Source organism: Hyaena hyaena, unplaced genomic scaffold (assembly GCF_003009895.1).
Source record: "Hyaena hyaena isolate Hyena2069 unplaced genomic scaffold, ASM300989v1 scaffold_16, whole genome shotgun sequence".
Classification (NCBI taxonomy): Eukaryota; Metazoa; Chordata; class Mammalia; order Carnivora; family Hyaenidae; genus Hyaena; species Hyaena hyaena.
This window is the reverse complement of record NW_024080650.1, coordinates 2,864,319-2,883,804: the sequence shown is the minus strand read 5'-3', so window position 1 is coordinate 2,883,804 and position 19,486 is coordinate 2,864,319. Positions and strand designations below refer to the sequence as shown.

Genomic DNA, 19,486 nt, shown 5'->3' with positions numbered 1-19,486 from the left:
GACAGTTCAGGCCAGAGGGGACACCTGAAGGATGCCTTCTGCAAGAAATCACCTGTGGATGCTAATCCACACGTGAATCAGAGGGAAAGGCATCGCTGGGCACAGGAAGGGCAGGAGGTGCCACAGGAGCGTCCCCCGCCCTTCAGAGAACATCCAGGGCCTGTGCCTCTCCTCCGAGCCGAGCGTAGCGGGGCACATTTGCCCCTTCGTTCGGGGTTTCTGCTAGATTTAAGGTGCTGTCCCGCTCTTTTCTCGCCAGCCACGCACCATGTGGTGGGTTCTGCTGCCGCTGCTGCTGCCACCGACGGCGCTGCGCCCCAGCCGGGCAGCGCCTTCCCAGGAGCGGGCCCCTCTTTTCCGGCTGACTCAGCAGGGTCCCTGGGAGAGCGGGGCCAGCATCGCCACGGCCTCCCCCTGCGAGGGGCCGCCCGCCGCGGGAGCCTCCACCTTGACCCTGGCGAACCGCAGCCTGGAGCGCCTGCCCGACTGTCTGCCGCCCACGCTGCGCAGCCTGGACGCCAGCCACAACCTGCTGCGCTCGCTGAGCGCGGCCGAGCTCGGCCACCTGCCGCCGCTGCAGGAGCTGACGCTGCGCCACAACCGCATCGCCGCGCTGCGCTGGGGCCCCGGGGGGCCGGCGGCGCTGCACGCGCTGGACCTCAGCCACAACAGGCTGGCCGCGCTGCCGCCCTGCGCCGGGCCCGCGCTGCCCGGCCTCCGCTCGCTGGCCCTCGCCGGGAACCCGCTGCGGGAGCTGAGGCCCGGGGCCTTCGCCTGCCTCCCCGCGCTGCGCCTCCTCAACCTCTCCGGCACCGAGCTGGGCCGCGACCCCGCGGCGGGCGTCGCCGACGCGGCCTTCGCGGGGGCGGGCGGCGCGCTCGAGGTCCTGGACCTCAGCGGCACGTTCCTGGCGCAGGGTGAGTCCGGGCGGGGCATGCGCTCCGGGGGCAGGGAGCGCCCTCTAGCGGTGGCCCCCGGGCGCCCTGTACCGGGGTGGGCGGACCGGTGCGGCTAAGCGCACCTGGGCCTCCAGAGCCCAAGCGGGCCTTGCTCGAAGGGCCACATTGAGGCCAACTCCTAGGGACCCAAGGGTGGGAATTATCATTATCTAACATTGGGAGTTAACCCCTGGAAGCGCAAGAGGTGGGGACCTATCTCCGCTTCACACAGGAGGGAAGGGCACCTACAGGAAGGCAAATGACCGGCCCGTGGTCTCACAGCTCGTTAAGTGGTTTCTCCAAACCTGAACCCAGGCATTCGGGCTCCAGAGTCCAGTCTTACCTCTCTGTTCTACTGCTGCCTAGCAGAGCTGGAAAATGCTTGTAGAATGGGGAAGGGGAGGCGTCTGTCTGGGGCTAATTAATGAACGTACTTTTTTTTTCTTTTTTTTAATTTATTTTTGAGAGAGAGAGAGAGAGAGAGAGAGACAGCATGAGCAGGGAAGGGTCAGAGAAAGAGGGAGACACAGAATCTGAAGCAGGCTCCAGGCTCTGAGCTGTCAGCACAGAGCCCGATGCGGGGCTCGAACCCATGAACTGTGAGATCATGACCCGAGCCGAAGTCGGACGCTTAACCGACTGAGCCACCCAGGCGCCCCTAATGAACGTACTTAACACCAAACACGCTAACCTGAAGCAACAGATGTCCTCAGGATGAATTCATTGATTTTTCTACTTGGTTGGCTCACATTGTTTCTGTGAAGGTTTGGGTCTTTCAAACAAGACACAGGAGGGAGGTGAGAAGGTCAGTTCTCCTGTATTTGGCCGTGTTCTGACTCTAATTCACAAGGCTGGTTTTATTTTTAAAAGAAAAAAAAAACATTTCATGTGTCTGTAATCACCTGTTCCACCGCAGACAGGGAAAAAAGAGCGAGAATGGGAACAAGGGAAGTGGCATGTTCTCTGTTTGTTAGGAGAGCCAGGAAGCTGGGTTTGGGCTCCATCCAGCCTTGCTCCTCCTCTCCTTCCTCACCTCTCTCAAAAATGTCCCCAGTCCTTGTGGCCTTCAGAGTGAAGTCTGGGGTAGTCCTGCGCGGAATTTAACGAGAGAGTGGGGCAGCAGAGGCCTTGGAGACAATGTCCTGGGTTCAAGTCCTGGTCCCGTCCCTTCCCAGCTGTGTGGCCCTGGGCCTGTCATTCTCCTCTCTGACCTTGGCTGCCCCTGGGAAGGAAGGAAGGAAGGAAGGAAGGAAGGAAGGAAGGAAGGAAGGAAGGAAGGAAGGAAGGAAGGAAGGAAGGTAGGTAGGTAGGTAGGTAGGTAGGTAGGGAGGGAGGGAGGGAGGAAGGGATGACCATCTCTGAGGGCTCTTCCAGCTGAAATGGCTGTGCTTCTGAGATTCCCAAAGCTGCTAACCATGCCCATGCTCAGCAATGACCTTCATGACTCACTGTTTCCTTAATGCTGGGCTAGCCCCTCGGTGCCTTCCTGAGTAGTGGGCAGTTTCCTCTCTGTTTCAGTTCAGTCAGGGTGGATCAGAGACCTGAGAAAGCTCAAGACTCTCTACCTGAGGAAGATGCCCAGGCTGAGAACCCTGGAGGGGGACATTTTCAAGATGACCCCTGACCTGCAGCAGCTGGATTGTCAAGACTCCTCAGCACTTACCTCTGTCCACACACACATCTTCCAAGACACTCCTCACCTACAGGCCCTTCTATTCCAGAAGTAAGTGTTTCTTTGTTGGGGGGGGGTTAATGTTTATTTTTGAGAGAGAGAGAGGAGCAAGCCAGGGAGGGAGGGGCGGGGGTGGGGGGCAGGGACAGAGGATCCAAAGCAGGTTCTGCGCTGACAGCAGAGATGTGGGACTTGAACTTGCAAACCATGAGATCATGACCTGAGCTGAAGTCATATACTTAACAGACCGAGCCACCCAGGTGCTCCAGAAGTGTTTCTAAGACACATCTGAATCACATAACTGATTTCTGCCCATTACACTAAGTTGAACATGTGTAACCATTTTATAGAACTAACCAGACCTTAATCCTTCTTCTCCCTCTGCTCCTTTGGATCCTCTCTGGGTTTCTGTTCTTCCTCATCCTTTGGGTGATATCTTGATCAGGTACCAGATAGTGCATCGGCCTAACAACCATGGAACTCAGTCTTGTCCAGATTAATATTAAAACTCCAAAGTCTCATGTATGTAAAGTTTCCTTTAAGCCCAGGCTGAGAAACTTGCAGCAGAAAGAGGGGATGAGACCTTGGATTCTTCTCTATTTCTGGATCTACCTGCTTCCCCAGGTGTTTATGCAATTCAGCCTTCCAAGCTTTGAATGCGCCTAGGAAGGAAAGGTGAAAGGGTATAAGGGTCCTACTTGCAGGTGGGACACCAGGTTGGTGCTTTCAGGCCTGGTTGTCTGAAGTGTCACTACATTCACCCTCCTTCTCAATAGCAGCTGTCCTGACTTCAACAGGAAGGGCAGTGTCACTTTGAAGATGACCCCAGACCACCTCCTTTCCTAAAGGCCCACATCTGGGCCCTGGGAAGCTGGTACCTTTGCCCTATTATCACTTTCAATGTAGCCACACCTCTCTTTTCTCTGCTAGCTCCGGCCGCAACCAGAGTAGTCACTCTGCGGCTTGTCGTGACAGCAAAACAAATAGAACATGCACACAGAGCACTTAGCTCAGTGCCTGGCACAGGGTACGTGGCATTCATGAAGATGAATGTGGCTGTGAAGAAGGTGATGGGAAGGATGGCAGTAACAGTGATGGTGATGATGTTGGTAATGATGGTGAGTTGGTGATAGTGGATGGTAATCATGATGATGATGGTAGTGGTGGTGGTGGTGGTGGTGGTGGTGATGATGTTGGTAATGATGGTGAATCAGTGATAGTGATGGTAATCGTGATGGTGGTGGTGGTGGTAATGGTGATGTTGGTGAGTGTAATGTCCTCCCTGGCTCAGACTTCTCTTCTGACCTTCAGACTTGTGTGTAAGTTATCAGACGTGGAGCCAAACTGCCCCGGCTCTAATCCTGACTCCATTCACTTTCATATACCCTGTCTCTGCCTATCCCAGGTTAAGAACACTGGCAATTCAGTCACCACATTCAGCCAAGAGATCTGTCTAAATCATAATCTGATTGAGTCTCCTACCAAATGAAAACCTTGCAATGCTTTATAAAGGAGAAGGTTTAATTCCTTCCAGCTCATTCTAGGCGACCCCTGTGCTCCAACTGAGGGAGAAGGAGCAACGTGCTTTCTGGGTGTTTTCAAGCCTCAGAAGCTCATTTAATGCCATCTAACCTACTGGACTCTCTCTTCCTCTTTTCAGCCTGGTCTACTCTTGGCCCTCCTTAGTTCACCCACAGCCTCCCCCAGGAGACAGTGATAAATCCTGAGTGATGTTGGGCTTCCCTGACATAGGTGTCCCCCACTAGAGAAGGGAGGGGCATCTTCCTGGCTAGTCTGCCTACCCAGCATACCCAAAGCCCCCCCACAGTCCCCTCTGACATCCAGGGGGGAGGGACAATATTTCAGCAAAGAAGTGAAAAGAGAGAGCAAATGGAAACTTCTTTCACGCTAGGGCTCCGTCAGTTCAGATGCAGAGACATACAGGAATGCACCAGGATGTGAGCCAGGCTCTCCCGTTCCTCAGCACGTGGGTGGTAATTTAACTTGATTTCATCAAGTACAAGTTGCTCTGGTCACAGAAGTGGTCACCAGATAAGGAAAGGGCGCATTTTCCTTATCTGTAAAATGAGCAAAATATTATTACCTTGCTGAACTGTCATAATGATGTCAACATGAGATAATGGATATAAAGCACTGGGCAATGTTACCTGCTCAAAAATATGATAGTCCCTTCCTCTCTCCCTTCAGGCAAGAAGATAAGTATTTCCTTTGTGTGCTGATGTGCTAAGTAAACTCTTCTAAGATTTCTACTCTAACTCTGTGAAATCTGCTAAAAACAAGCACACATATATGTATATACTCAAATGTGTGCATTAATTTTCAATATAAATAGCATGTGTATACATGTGTATCTGGTGTCCCATGGAAAAGGTGGCAGGTCCCCATGACCCCGGAGTGTTAGAGCAGACCTGGGGAGTGGGTCCTTCCTCCTCTAGCACACGAGCAGCCCTCTCAGAGCACTTGGGGAAGGCACGTGGTTCCCACGCAGGTGGAGGGAAGCCAGACTTTGGTCAGAAGAAACCTGAAGGGAAAGTGCAGCTCCTGTTGCTCTAGATGAATTATGACCGAGTGTATGTAAGAGAGGCCAGAGGACTCGGGGAGTTGAGAACGTTGAGGCCAAAGGCTCTGTAAGACTCTAGGGAAGAAAGAACCGAGTGTGGGGAGGGGCCCTGCCATTGCTGGGTGTTCTAGACCCTTTGCAAAACTGCCCCATTAAGTCCTCCCATCCTTGTAGACACACCCCTTCATCACGTTGACTTTGCAGCTCCCCCTGTCAAGAAGAGGAATCTATTCTCCATCTCTAGATGTTGGGGTCAGCCATGTGACCGGCTTAGGCAAGTGGGACATTAGCAAAAGTGATGTGAAGAGAGACTTAAAAGCAGTTGAGGAGGATTGGAGCTTCCCCATCTCAGATGGTGGGGACCCCTCCACCACCATGTGCACTGGCCTGGGGCTCACCTCCTGAATTATGAAGGGCACATGGAGAGGGGCCCAGCCTAGTGGAGGCACCATGTATGTGAGGCCATCTTAGATCTTCCAGCCCCAGGTGAGCTGGCCCAGGCCACAAGAACCACAGAATCGTGAGAAAGAATAAATATTTGTTGTTTTAAACTACTAAATTTTGGGGAAATTCTCTACTCAGCAAGAGCATGTTCCAAAGGACTGGCGTTGAGCACCATCAGCTACAGCTCAACTGCAAGAGTGTATATTCAAGAATGTTCTCATTAATAAACACCTTCTGCCATTTCTGGTGACTGGTCCACAATAACAATACCTTACTTTTGTGCAGAGATTTACACTTAAAAACATTTTCATTATTACAGATTTTTTTTATACAAGTGGGCAGGGGAGCATTGCCTCCATTTGATACAAGGGGTGATAGTGACTGAATTGGGTCAGTATCTCTACAGATGACAAAAAATGAAGTCCAAGGTCATTAAGAGTTTTGTCCAAAGTAGTATCACCTAAGCCCTAACAGGATGGTTTTGCCGTGACACTACCATGGCCCTCTGGGGATAGTCTTGACCTGGCTTTTAAAGCCTGACTTGGGGTGCTTGGGTGGCTCAGCTGGTTGAGCGTCTGACTCTTGGTTTCAGCTCAGGTCATGATCTCACAGTTCCTGAGTTCTCTGCACTGATAGTGTGGAACGTGTTTGGGATTCTCTGTCTCCCAACCTCTCTCTCTGCTCTTCCCCTACTTACTATCTCTCTCTCAAAAATATAAATTTAAAATAAAATAAAATCTGACTTCATGGATTTTTGTGTATTTCAGCTGCAACTTGAGCTCCTTCCCTCCTTGGAGTCTGCATTCCTCCCAGGTCCTAACCATCAACCTCTTTGGCAACCCCCTCATTTGCAGCTGTGAATTGGCCTGGCTCCTGAAGGATGCACAGAGGATTGTCCTAAGCAGGTAACATGTTTACAAAGCAGATGACTGAGAGCTAAAGTTCTCACAGCTTATGCCTTGCTCACCTTGGGCAGTCTGGCAGAGTTGGGCAGGGTGGCCACCCCCATAGAATCACACACAGGGCTCCCAAGGATAGAGGTTCTTTACTGCAGCCAGCCAGAGTAGCAGAGAGCATGGAGGAACAGACATGCTAGTTTTAATGGGCCAAGCCAGGAGGAGTGGGGCGCCCATCACTTCCACTCACATCATATTGGCCGGATGTCAGTCAGCAGGCCACACCTATCACAAGGGAAGCTAGGAAATGTAGTCTAGTGGTATGCCCAGTAGGAGAAAAAAAAATGGGCTCAGTGAACAGCTCGCTTGTCTCTGCCAAGGCCGTCTTATCATTGCCCCATTTTACAGATGAGTAGGTTGGGGCCCAAAGGGAAGAAGTGTTCACTTAGGTTCATGCAGCTGCTGGGCAGAGGAGGCAGGACCTGTCTTCCTCAAAAACTGTGCTCTTAACCTCTACTGAGTCCCCAAGATGTATCATTCAGTCCAAGACCAATGGGCTCTTATGGGACAGGGAAAAAAAGAAGTCCTTCAAAGACTTCCCATTGGCTGTTGGCTAGAAGAGCTGTTTTTACAGTGGGGAGTCATGCCCAGGCTGGCCACCAGGAGAGAACCCGGCTAGCTGGGGACACCTCTGATCTTGAGTACTCTTAAGCCAGCTCCACTAGCTAAACTCTCCTCCTTGCAGCTCACCTTAAGACACCTCCCCCCATCCTGTATAGGTTTTTTCTCATGTCCCACCCAAACCCATCTGTGAAACGGGGCTCAGTCTACCCCCATTCCCTTTGTGTTACCTCTAAAGATAAGTACCTAGGCCCTTTGCAGTGAAGGGTCTCACTACAGTATTAATGAGGAGTTTGAAAAAAATAAAGACTCAGAAAGAGAAAAAAGAAAGAGGTTGAGAGTGCACTTTCTTCTGTTGCTTTTGGCTCCATTACTTTATAACCTCTCTGTGCCTCTACTTCCTCATCTGTAAAATGGGGATAATAGTGGCTACCTCCTAAGGTTATACAGATCAAATTAGTTGATACAGTAAAGTGCTGGTAGTAGTCACTAGCACATGGCAGGCAAGCACTCAGAAAATGTTAGCTAGTGTAGTATTGTTCCTGGTACTCAGCCAGGAAGCAGATAGGTGAGAACAAAATGGCAGGCCACACTCGTTGAATCTGGACCACCATTCACAGTGCTTGCCCTGGGTTTAGGTTCTGCCACTTGGACGGTTAATTTCTCTTGCCCAATGGGAGCAATGAGGGGCATCTCCTCCACAGGCTGTCCTGGGGATCAGTGAAGCAAAGCAGGTAAAGCGTATAGAGCAGGCGTAGCATGTTGACACAGTTTGAGGGGAGGGATTGCCTGCACCAAGGACTCAAAACCCAGCACGCAAGCCACCCCGATACCAAATACGCTCTAACTGGTTGGCCTCCCCTCTAGGGCAGCAGACACTGTGTGCACAACAGCCGTGGGATCCCAGGACACCTTCGCAGCCCCTCTTTTGCTGTCCTATCTGCCCAGTACGTGCCATTTGGACCGGAGCACTACCCTCCTGGACTCCAAGTCGCCCCACTCTGTTGCCATCGCCCACGCACCATCTACACAGAGCCCTGACACCCCACAGAGCACAGCCCCCTCTGCTCCACCTGTGGAAGTCAGACAGAGTGTCACCGAGACCCCCTCCCTCCCTGCGAGTTCCCCCACACGGACTGCATGGTTGCACAGTGGCATCGGGACAGGGACCCCCCCCTCTGCGGCCACCTCCACAGCAGAGTCCAGCAAGTCCAGCGCTCTGCGCAGGGCTGCAAGCACAGCCGGGACAGAGCACCAAGAGGAACACGCCACCAGGCTTGCCCATGAGCCTGACAGCGCAGCTGCCTCCACTCCACAAGCCAGCAAACACCTTGGGCTCCTCTCCACCGCCTGGAACCCAGTGAGGACGCCCCAGCCCAGCCACAGGCCCCAGGCCACCCCGCAGGTGCCTCACCCGAGTCCTTCCGAGGACACGATTCCAATCTTGCTGTTGGACGACTCCAGCGAGGAGGAAGAGGAGGAAGGGGCGGGGGAGAAGGAGGAGGTGGGAGCGCCGCCCCAGGACGTCCCCTGTGATTACCAGCCCTGCAAGCACCTCCAGACTCCGTGCGCGGAGCTGCAGCGACTCTCGCGGTGCCGGTGCCCCGGGCTCAGCCGGGAAGACACCGTCCCGGACGCCCCCAGGCTGCAGGCGGTGACCGAGACCACGGACACGTCGGCGCTCGTGCGCTGGTGCGCCCCCAACTCGGTGGTGCGCGGCTACCAGCTCCGCTACTCCGCCGAGGGCGGGCCGGCGAACCAGTCGGCCTCGGTGGTGGCGGGCATCTACGCCACCGCCCGGCAGCACCCCCTGTACGGGCTCTCGCCGGGCACCACGTACCGCGTGTGCGTCCTGGCGGCCAACCGCGCGGGCCTGAGCCGGGCGCGGGCCTCGGGCTGGGCGCGGCCGTGCGCCGCCTTCACCACCAAGCCCAGCTTCGTGCTCATCTTCGCGGGGCTGTGCGCCGCCTGCGCCCTGCTGCTGGTCACCACCCTGCTGCTCTCCGCCTGTCTGTGCCGCCGGGCCCGGACGCCGCACCCGCGGCGCTACGACACGCACCTGGTGGCCTACAAAAACCCAGCCTTTGACTACAGGCTGAAGCTCCAGACTGTCAGTTAGCCCAGCTCCCCTCCTCCGGTGGAACTCAGGCCGCCTGGGTGTAGAAGATACAGAGGGTCAAAGATGACCCCGTCAGCTCGGAATGCCTCTCCTTCCTGTGAAGCCAGCACTCCTCGGGCACATGGGGAACTTACCCCGTTGTTTCTCAGTCCAAGGAACCACTGCCTTCCCTTCCTCCTACTTTACCCCGTTCCCAGAAACGTGCACAGCAGACCTCTCCCATTGCCACAGGGCATCCTTGTGTGTTAATTGGGTCTTTCAGCGGTTGATGCCAATTGGGTCGGATAGATTGTGTATGGAAGTAGATGGAGATAAAAATAGTTCACACAATTGGGGCTCTCATGCCATATTGGAAATCACTCAAGTCATTTCAGGGAAGTTTCCCTCACAGTCAAGCTCCGGCTACGGCAAGTTACTCCAGGAATCAACTCCGGTGGAGTCTTCATCTGAGAACTGGGGATAAGGGGAAACTACTAGTTATGTTTCCCTGAGGCCTCTTGGGTTTATTAGTTGCATTTCAGGATATGGCACAAAATGTCTTTGGCTTTGTCTATGGTTTTGCCCTTAAAACTGCAGTCTTCTGGGAACATTTGTGAAACACAAGGAAAAGCTGTGCTTTTTAGTCATTGTTTACTGCATTTCACCTTAGATAGACTAAGTAGTCAAAGGAACCATGAACTCTTTTTCTTAAGAAAGCATAATAAGGTTACTTTCAGGATTTTGTTTTTTAAGAGAGAAGAAATGAGCTTAAAAGTGAAACCTCAGGGCGCCTAGGTGGCTAAGTCGGTTAAGCGTTGGACTCGATCTCAGCTCAGGTCCTGACGGTTGGTGAGTTCAAGCTCTGTGTGGTAGGTTTGTGCTGACAGTGCAGAGTCTGCTTAGAATTCTCTCTCTGTCTGCCCCTACCAGACTGGTGCTCTCTCAAAATAAATGAACTAAAAAAAAAAAAAGAAAAAGAAAAAAAAAAAAAACCTCAAGGCTCTAACTAGAAACTAAAGCATTTTGCTCTTAATTGCATCAAACATTGCCTTTATGATTTGTATCTGAGTGTGCAGTGTCTCACTACACCCCTTTTCACTTGTATACAAATGGGAAAGAAGTGATTTTACAAAATTATAATGTGGGTCATATTTCTAGATTTTAATTTGTTGCATTAGAATTTATTTTTACTTTTCCGTGACAACTGTAACAATTACTACAAACTGGATGACTTTAAAACAACAGAAAGCTATTCTTAACAGTTCAGGCCAGAAAACCACAACCAAACTATCAGCGTGTTCCATGCCCCTCCTGGTTACTGGCAATCCTTGGTGATTGTTGGCTTGCAGATAAATCCAATCTGTATGTACCTCCATGATCTTACGGTATTGTCTGTGTCCAAATTTCCTGCTTTAAAAAAATAAAAATTATTTCTCCCTCCATCTTTATGGGGATATAACTGACATGTAACTGTAAGTTTACAGTGTACAAGGTGATGATTTGATACACATATATATTGGGAAATGATCACAAAAAGGTTAATGAAACACATCCTTTACCACACATGATTACCTTTGTGTGTGTTAAGAACTTTTAAGACCTCCTTTCTAAGCAATTTCAAGTATACAATATAATAACTATAACCATCATGCTGCCTTCTGGGGATCATCAGATCTCCAGAACTTATTCATCTTTTAACTGGATGTGTATACCCTTTGACCATATTCACCCATTGGTGCTATGAAGCACCAATATACTGTTTCTATGAGTTTTGTTTTTATTTGTAGATTTTACGTTTAAGTGAAATCATATAGAATTTGTCCTTCTCTGCCTTATTTCACTTGGTATAATGTGCTCAAATTCCACATATTGTTGCAAATGGCAGGTTTTCATTTTTATGGCTGAATAATTTTGTGTCTGTATGTATATATATATATACACACATATACATATATACAGATCCATTTTATCCATTTTTTAAGAGAGAGAGAGAGAGAGAGACTGAGCAGGAGGTGATGGGTAAAGGGGGGTAAGAGAGGAGAGAGAGAGAGGGAGAATCCCAAACAAGCCCCATGCTGTCAGCCCAGAGCCCAATGCAGGGCTCAATCCCATAACCCTGGGATCTTGACCTGAGCCAAAATCAAGAGTTGGACGCTCAACCGACTAAGCCACCCAGACACCACCATGTCCTGACTATGGTAAATAATGCTGCAGTGAACACAGGGGTGCAGATCTCTCTTCAGGATGGCATCATTTCCTTTGGATATATACCTGAAAGTCAAATTTCCTTCTTATAAGGACACTAGGCATTGGATTAAGGCCCACCCAAACCCAGTATGACTTTATCCTAACATGATTACATCTACAAAGACCCCATTTCTAAATAAGGTCATTATTCATAGATATCAGGGGTTAGAACTTGAACATATCTTTTGAGACATAATTCAACCCCAAACAGCATTTATTTCTACTATTAAAAAAAAATCAAGTCTGATTCCCATGTGTCTTGTCTCCAAAATGTACCACAGCACAAAATCCATGCTGCAGGAACTCCATGTACCCAAGTTCAACCTGAATAGGTGTTTGAGGTTTTGAAAAGGCTTCCCAAAATTCTAAGGTGGAGCCCAAGTTTCATCACCTATGTAACCAAGAGAATTGCATGAAGCAATCTTTTAAGGTATCTACCAGCACTGATTGAAAAATTGGAAAGCAAAAGTCAAAAATGTGACTAGCATAGTCTTCAGACATGTAATTATTTCAATGCCTTTTTTACTTCCTATCAGGCTCAAATCCATTATGTGCAGGCACCTAAAGGAATGTCATGACTGACTCTATATGCATGAGTATACACTCAAACGTGCCTAATACAATTCCAGTGTTTCGTAAACTAGCAGAATTTACATTTTATAACCGTTCCATACCCAAAACCCTGAAGAAGTTTGTACCATTTTTCTAAGTGTTGAGGTGTATTAACCAGAGCCAGATTAAGACCTTCGTACAAAAGAGGCTACGGGCCCAACCCATAAGTAACTCCAAATAGCAACACTAAACCGTAAAATAAACACAATGAAGTACAAAATTCTAATTTTTCCCATAATTACTTTATCTCAAGTTCTCCCATTTTAAAACATTTTGTGCTTGCATTTGGCTAGTGGCAAGATGTGTTCAATGTGCCTCTTGGGTGGAAGTCACCACCTCCCAAGCTATGAGACTATACACAGGAGGTTCCAGAAGGAGAAAATGGCCAGCCACAGCCATCCTCCCCCATCACACCACCCTCTGTCTGATTCTCTGACTGTGTCCCTGGCTGCAGGCTTCAGTGTGCTTCAAGCCAAGGGCAACTCAGCTGCTAGTCTGAAAACAAGGAAGCCAGGACTAAATGCAACCGAGGGACACACTGATCCAAGGATGCCACCACCAAGAGGCATGAAGTTTGATTATAACTTTGCATCTTAATTTAACACAGCTCAACAAGCTGTTTGCATAATCTCACCGCACAATTCCATATTACACTTGGGACAGGGGGTAGCAACAGGCCTCCACTGTTAAGAGAAGAAACCAGCAATAGCATGGTCTTCCTCCTCCCTCTCCCTGCATCTCCCACTCTTCCAAACATGATGGTATAGCCAGAGTAAGGACTTGTAAGTCAGATGATGCCCAAAAAGTTATTTTTACAGTGACAGTGGAAGTGATAGACCTGAATGGATTTTATGAATCAGAAAACTTACACAAGAGTGAGGCTCAAAGCATGTTCTACAGACAAACACCACTGAAGGTACTTTTCCAGCTCTTTTATTCCTTTAACATCTTAACAAAAGATTCACCAAAATTTAAAAAAACTTTCGAAAAATATACAGTTTCATAGTATTTACATAAAGTGAGTACAGGCTCCAATATCATATAAACATTGCTATGTCAGAAACAGTGGAAGGCATAATGTAACTCAGTGCCTCCTGGATGGTGTAGGCTAATGGACGTGCTTTCATATTTCAACCACCTCTGTCACGTGTTATCCTGATACATAAACTATTAGGCACCTGAGAGGCTGGAAGACTACTTAATATGAACTTCAATACCTTCTATTTTGATCTTATTTTATAATTTTCAAAACTTACTGCATTTTAAATCTCTTATAAGATTACTTCATCCACAACTAAGCTACCTTTATTGTCATTAACCTAAATGATCAAATATTAACCACATAAACTATTAATGTGTACACAGTTCTAAAAATCAAACATCAAACTGCATAGCCAGGTTGTGTAGGATAGATCCATAAATCCAGGAAATTCCCTAGTGCTTTGTAAGCAATCTAAATTCTGTTAAACAGAAGTGGCAACTCTTCAGTTTCCATGCTCTGGACTATGTTTTTTAAAAATGTATTAAAAAGTGACTGACAATAATTGGAATAATTGGCACCTTATAAATTAATCAAGAAACCTAAGATAAAAAAATTCTAAATTATAGTTTTATTTGTATTTAAAAATACATTGGAAATTCTGCAGATGCCCATGATCAAGCTTATTTTCCACACACATTACTTAAATCTGGATGACATGGTTTGTTCTGACAAGTCCTTTTTCAAGCTGAACACCCAAATATGGAAAGTCCTGCGGGTTTCCATCGGCCCTGCCACCAATGATGTATACTGCTTCCCTGCTAAGGATGCTGGAGGACTTTCATCTGCCCTTTATCACCTGAACAGTTTTTCGACCATAATGATAGTAACTGTAAGCGGATGCAGCTGTGGTGAATGCTGTAAAACACCTTTATGGAAGAAAGAAAGAAAGTTTAGTTGTCAAGTATAAACAACAGTAACCATGAATATCAGAAAGAAGACACGTAATAGTTCTTTAAAAAGCAAAAAGGCTGTGGGTGGAATTCTTTTAGTTACAACAATCTAAATAAAGCTTTTAAGATTTCATTTGAACTAGTAATGTCAAACAGAGTTAATCTAGTTAATGAGCCTGAAAACAATACTACTAGCAATTGTCACTTTACCCAGCTGTTACTCTAGGTGTCTTATGCAATCATTTTATTTATTTTCACAACCACCTCATCTTACAGAGTAGCTGACAGAGCCCCAGAGAACTGCTCAGGGCCACAGAACCCAGTGAGCCTGGTTTCAACTCTAGAGCCCATGTGCTCTTTCCACTGCTCCGTGCTTGCTTAGGGGATTAGGCTTTTATTTCCTGCAGAATTCTTTTCTTTTTTTAAATGTTTATTTCTCTACTTTGAGAGCAAGAGTGTGAGTGGGGGAGGTCTCAGCAGAGAGAGGGAGAGAGAATCCCAAGCAGGCTCTGTGCTGACAGCATGGATGTGGGTCTCAGACCCACGAACTGTGAGATCATGACCTAAATTGAAATCAGGAGTCAGACACTCAACCAACTATGCTACCCAGGCTCCCCTTCCTGCAGAATTCTAGTATCTGAGTCATTTTAACTAAAATCCAGCTTTTTTTTTTTAAACCTATTTTTCCTTAAGTGTACTGTCCAATTAATCAGATTCTCTTTGCAGTTACAGGAGTGATGCTCCCGGCTTGCTGAGTGCTTATGGCCTAACGGGCTACTTAGCGCACCTGTGCATGTGCACATCCACCAGCTAAGAGGGAGATCCCGGAGACTCTATTTTTGTTTGATCCCAAAGCTGTTTGTGCCGGCTTGGTCATCTAAGTTCACACCTCACCAATGAAACATACATGTAAGAAGAGTTGCTGTTTTTGGGAACTAACTTGGATGCCTTGGAAATACTTTATAACAAGGCAAGTTGCTACAAACTACTGTCAAAGTAGGCAATATGACTGTTGAAAGGTCAGGAAAAATGGTAAAAACCTCCAAAGTTTCTATACTTAGACTGTTTTGTAAACGCCTTAAGTTCTTATATCACTTTAAAGAAGCAAAAAATACAGAAGCAGCACAGAGCCTGCCTGGGATTCTCTCTCTCTTCCTCTCTCTCTGCTCCTTCCCCACTCACATGTGCTCTCTCCCTCTCTCTCTCAAAAAAAAAAAAAAAAAGAAAAGAAAAGTTTAAAGCAGCAAATGAAAATCAGAGAGGTTATATTATGGATGCAGTTTATTCAAAGAAGAAAACTCTCACAGATGGAACAATACTCAAAGAAAAAGCATTGGTCCTATATCAGAAGATGTAAGATGAATCTGAATAAATGTACACTTATATTTTGGAAAATATAATATTTAGTATGTGTATCGTTTTTATGCTTCTTTAGCCTAAGTGACTCTGGTTAACCATTCTCTGGCTCAGACTGCATCAGGAAAGGTTTCAAAGTGTACCACAATAGAGTGGTTCAGTATCAGTATGGCACATGCGGACTCTGAACATTTGAATGTGACATATTTTCAAGGTGATACATTTCAAGCCTATAAGTAAGGACAATAAAATAAAAATAAAACCCCTCTCTCCAAGTTCTCCCCACACTACGTCCCTAAGCCACGAGGCTGGAGGCACTTTCCCCTAGCTGATCTCCTACCCCTGACTCTGCTCAGATCAGTCCTTCACTTCGATGGCCTCCCCTAGTCGCTCCCTGTATAAACCCACTAGACCTCTTGCTCAAATGCCACTTCCTCCCTGAAGCTTTCCCTCTTCTCCCTACCTGGAACCAACTATCTCTCCCTCCTCCAAAACCCCAATACTTACTTTATCTATACCTCTCAACCCTTTTAATTTGCATGAAAACTCCTTTAAGTTCTGCATCCCATGTTATTTGACAATAAACTTAAGAATAGAATAGTATCAATCATATAATAAAATACCACCCATAGCTTCACCCAGCTGGTGCTCCATAAACACAATAAAAACCAGTAATTCTAAGACTATCATAATAAGCTAATTTGCTGACATTCTGAGAGAGTAATTCTAAATTTAGCTTACCACAGTATCTGAAGATAAATGCTGTCAGCGTAATTGAAAACTGGAGCTGCCAAAGAAGCTGCCACCAAGATTAACTGGACTGCTGTGTTTACCTAAAAAAAAGGAGTCCCAAATGAACAGTGCCAACCAGATCCTGTTTCAAGCTCAAGAGACAAAGGCACAGCCCATCATGCTGTAACATGACATACCTTCAGCATGCTTGCTGTTGCAATTTCCTTGTCAAAGAAGCTGGCATGCATACAAAAGGGTGAACTAACCAGCTCCTCTGTCTGCACAGCTGCCCTTGACAGTGAGGATAAGGGCATCTGTCAACTACTACCTTGAATTTCCATGGCAATTCAATAATGTTGCAGTTCTTTGGCTTTTTCAGTTGTCTGTTAAAATAGCCCCGTGATTATGGAAATAATAAAGCTACCTCTTCACAGAACATGTAATGAGCTAAGTGACTTGCCTGCAGTCACAGCAGGTTATAGAACCAAACCTAGAACCCAGATTCCCAAGCACTTCATTCAGTGCTCCTTCACTTGTCCAGACATCAAACCCTATGAGGGCAAAAAATTGAAATGCACTCATCTCCGTAAGAGAGGCTCTGGAAGAAATGAGTAGGTTTCCCTACATTACAAGACAGCACGGAAGAAGAAAGGAAGAAAACAGAACCAAAAATGCACTGGAGACCGCCTCCTGATCCTGAGAAGGGTGCTGGGGAAGTGTGTCAAGTATAAAGCACTAGGAAATATGCACAAGAGCATCTCTGTTCTAGCGTCCAGTCTGTAACCAAAAGACAAGGATTCCACTTCACCTTAAAAAATAAATAGTGAGAGAAGACTGGATGGCTCAGTCGGGTAAGTGTCCAACTTTGGCTCAGGTAATGATCTTGCGGTTCATGGGTCCAAGCCCCACACTGGGCTCTCTGCATCAGCAAGGAGACTGTTTCAGATCCTCTATCTCCCTATCCCTCTGCCCTTCCCCTGCACATGTATACACGCTCTCTCTCCCTCTCAAAAATAAACAAACATTGGGGCATCTGGGTAGCTCAGTCAGTTAAGCATCCAACTTCAGCTCAGGTCATGATCTTGCGGTTTGTGGGTTCAAGCCCTGCATTGGGTTCTGTGCTTGACACCTCAGAGCCTGGAGCCTGTTTCAGATTCCATGTCTCCCTCTCTCTCAGCCCCTCCCCTCCAAGTGCTCTGTCTCTCACAGTCTCAAAATTAACTAACTATAAAAATGTTTTAGGGGTGCCTGGGTTGCTCAGTTGGTTACGTGTCTGACTTTGGCTCAGGTCATGATCTCATGGTTTGTGGGTTCGAGCCCCATGTCGGGCTCTATGCTGACAGCTAGCTCAGAGCCTGGGCCTGCTTCAGATTCTGTGCCTCCCTCTCTCTCTGACCCTCCCCTGCTCACGCTCTCTCTCTCTCTCTCTCTCTCTATCTCAGAAATAAAACATTAAAAAAATTTTTTTAATTTTTTTAAATTAAAAAATAAATACACATTAAAAATAAAAATAACAAAAATAAATATATAATAGAATTGTCTGAAGAACTTCTTGTACCTCTTTAAGTCACTTTCTAAACAGTGCTACACTCAAACTGCTGTACTTGATACAAATATGTTATTTAAGTCCAAAAAAAAAACAAACAAACCATAAATGTAGGTAAAAGTCAACCCCAGGAAGTTTTAGGTATAAAATAACCTCTCTGTCCCAAAAACAATCTGTGTCCCTAACCTATTAACCTTCTATCACAAGGGACAGGGCAGAAGAAAAGACGTATCAAGGCTACTAGAAAAACAAACATGGCTTGAGAGGCATTACGTTAACAGTGTGCTTTCTGTATGCAAAGACTGGCACAGTTACTGTCCTGAAAAGGGCTCAGGAAAATCAGATGGACAACTAAAGACAAGCAGTTGTTTATCAGTCCTGAAAACCTGTTCCTATCTTTTCCATAGAATAATCAATCTTGAAAATAAAGGGTCCAATTTTATGGTGTTTGCACTACATAAAGGTGTATAATGAAACCAGAAAACAACCTCCATAATTTTTCTGTATCTCAATCAAGATTCAGTTACATTCCCACCCCATCCACCTTCCCTAAACAGTGGCCCTAATACCTCATTTAGAAACTTAAATGCTCAGACCACCAATAGAAAATACAATGCATATACTAAAGACTCAAAAAGCTTGAAAGAAAAAAAGAACTGGGTTAATGACCACACTCTCTGTCCCCTACAGTCAATGCATTTAAATTTGTTTCATTGTCAGCTGCTCCAGATTAAGGTTTACATTCATTTTAATAAACATTCACAGGGGAGTAACTTAAAAGGACACATGTGTCTCTTACCTTGCTGATGAAAGTTGGTTTTAACCTAGCAGTGGCATAGCAAGGATTGAAATACTTAGAAAGTGTTCGCTGGCAGAGGACAAAAAGATAAAGTTTATTTATCATTCAAGTTTAAAATGTTTTGTTATTACATAGTAATAACATAGTAACTGTCATTACTCAGTATAACAGTTACTGAGTATTTACCACATGCCTGGTTCTATGCTAGACAAGCCCTTTACCTGCATCTTCTTTTATTCCCTAAATAAACAGTGTCAATATTCCTTTCAAGTTGTACAAAGGTTACTGAAAACATATTTGTTTTAATTTATATATTACTCAATCCCTACAAAACTCTAACATAGTAACTATGATAAAGTCTGCTAGACTATATCTTTTTTCTAAATAAACTCAATAAATCTCCCTTATGCTATTTTCTTTCATAGACTGAAAAACAAAATTAATAAGAAATACTATTTTCACTCTACTGAGAACCAAAAGATGAGATTATGCAATCCCTACATGCTCAAATATCGTGGAACACCGACTATGCAAAACAAACCATTACACTGTGATTTTAAAAACTAGTTCTAGACAACCCATACTAGAGGCTAAATCAGACAGCAAAAGGGGCTTGGTTCTACAAAAACTCCTAACTCCTCCTAGGGACAGGGCTAGCGGGTCTGGGTTTTATGTGCTATCAACTAAAAAGGTTTTGACTTTAACACTTTTAACTTCAAATCTGAGTTAGTTAACATATAGGATAGTACTGGTTTCAGCAGCAAAATTTAGTGATTCATCACTTACATATGACACCCAGTGCTCATCCCAACAAGTGCCCTTAATACTCATCACCCATTTGGCCCATCCCCCACCCAACACCCCTCCAGTAACCAACACTTTGTTCTCTGTATTTAAGAGTCTCTTATGGTTTGCCTCTCTCTCTGTTTTTATCTTATTTTTCCTTTCCTTCCCCTATGTTCATCTGTTTTGTTTCTTATATTCCACATATGAGTGAAATAACATATTTGTC

General features: G+C 46.4%; 2 protein-coding genes across 6 annotated transcripts in view; one reads left to right on the top strand and one right to left on the bottom strand.

The window, feature by feature from the left end:
• Positions 1-268: 268 nt before the first annotated feature.
• On the top strand, positions 269-10,027 carry LRRN4 (leucine rich repeat neuronal 4). Its single transcript, XM_039224421.1, has 4 exons — positions 269-917; positions 2,457-2,661; positions 6,403-6,540; positions 8,020-10,027. Exons 1-4 carry the CDS (start codon positions 269-271, stop codon positions 9,269-9,271), a joined length of 2,244 nt encoding a protein of 747 aa, XP_039080352.1. The 3' UTR covers positions 9,272-10,027.
• Positions 10,028-10,405: 378 nt separating this feature from the next.
• The window catches only part of CRLS1 (cardiolipin synthase 1), a 28,799-nt gene continuing 19,718 nt past the window's right edge, over positions 10,406-19,486 (bottom strand). For 2 of the 5 annotated variants that reach the window (XM_039224277.1, XM_039224303.1), the window contains exons 5-7: positions 18,475-18,543; positions 16,139-16,230; positions 10,406-10,660 (exon numbers count right to left, since the gene is read on the bottom strand). In XM_039224277.1, coding sequence (XP_039080208.1) covers positions 10,438-10,660; positions 16,139-16,230; positions 18,475-18,543 — 384 coding nt within the window. In that variant the 3' untranslated portion in view covers positions 10,406-10,437. Of the gene's footprint in view, positions 10,661-13,026; positions 14,018-16,138; positions 16,231-18,474; positions 18,544-19,486 lie in introns of those variants that run through there. The other 3 variants (XM_039224286.1, XM_039224310.1, XM_039224295.1) reach the window with 2 other exon arrangements.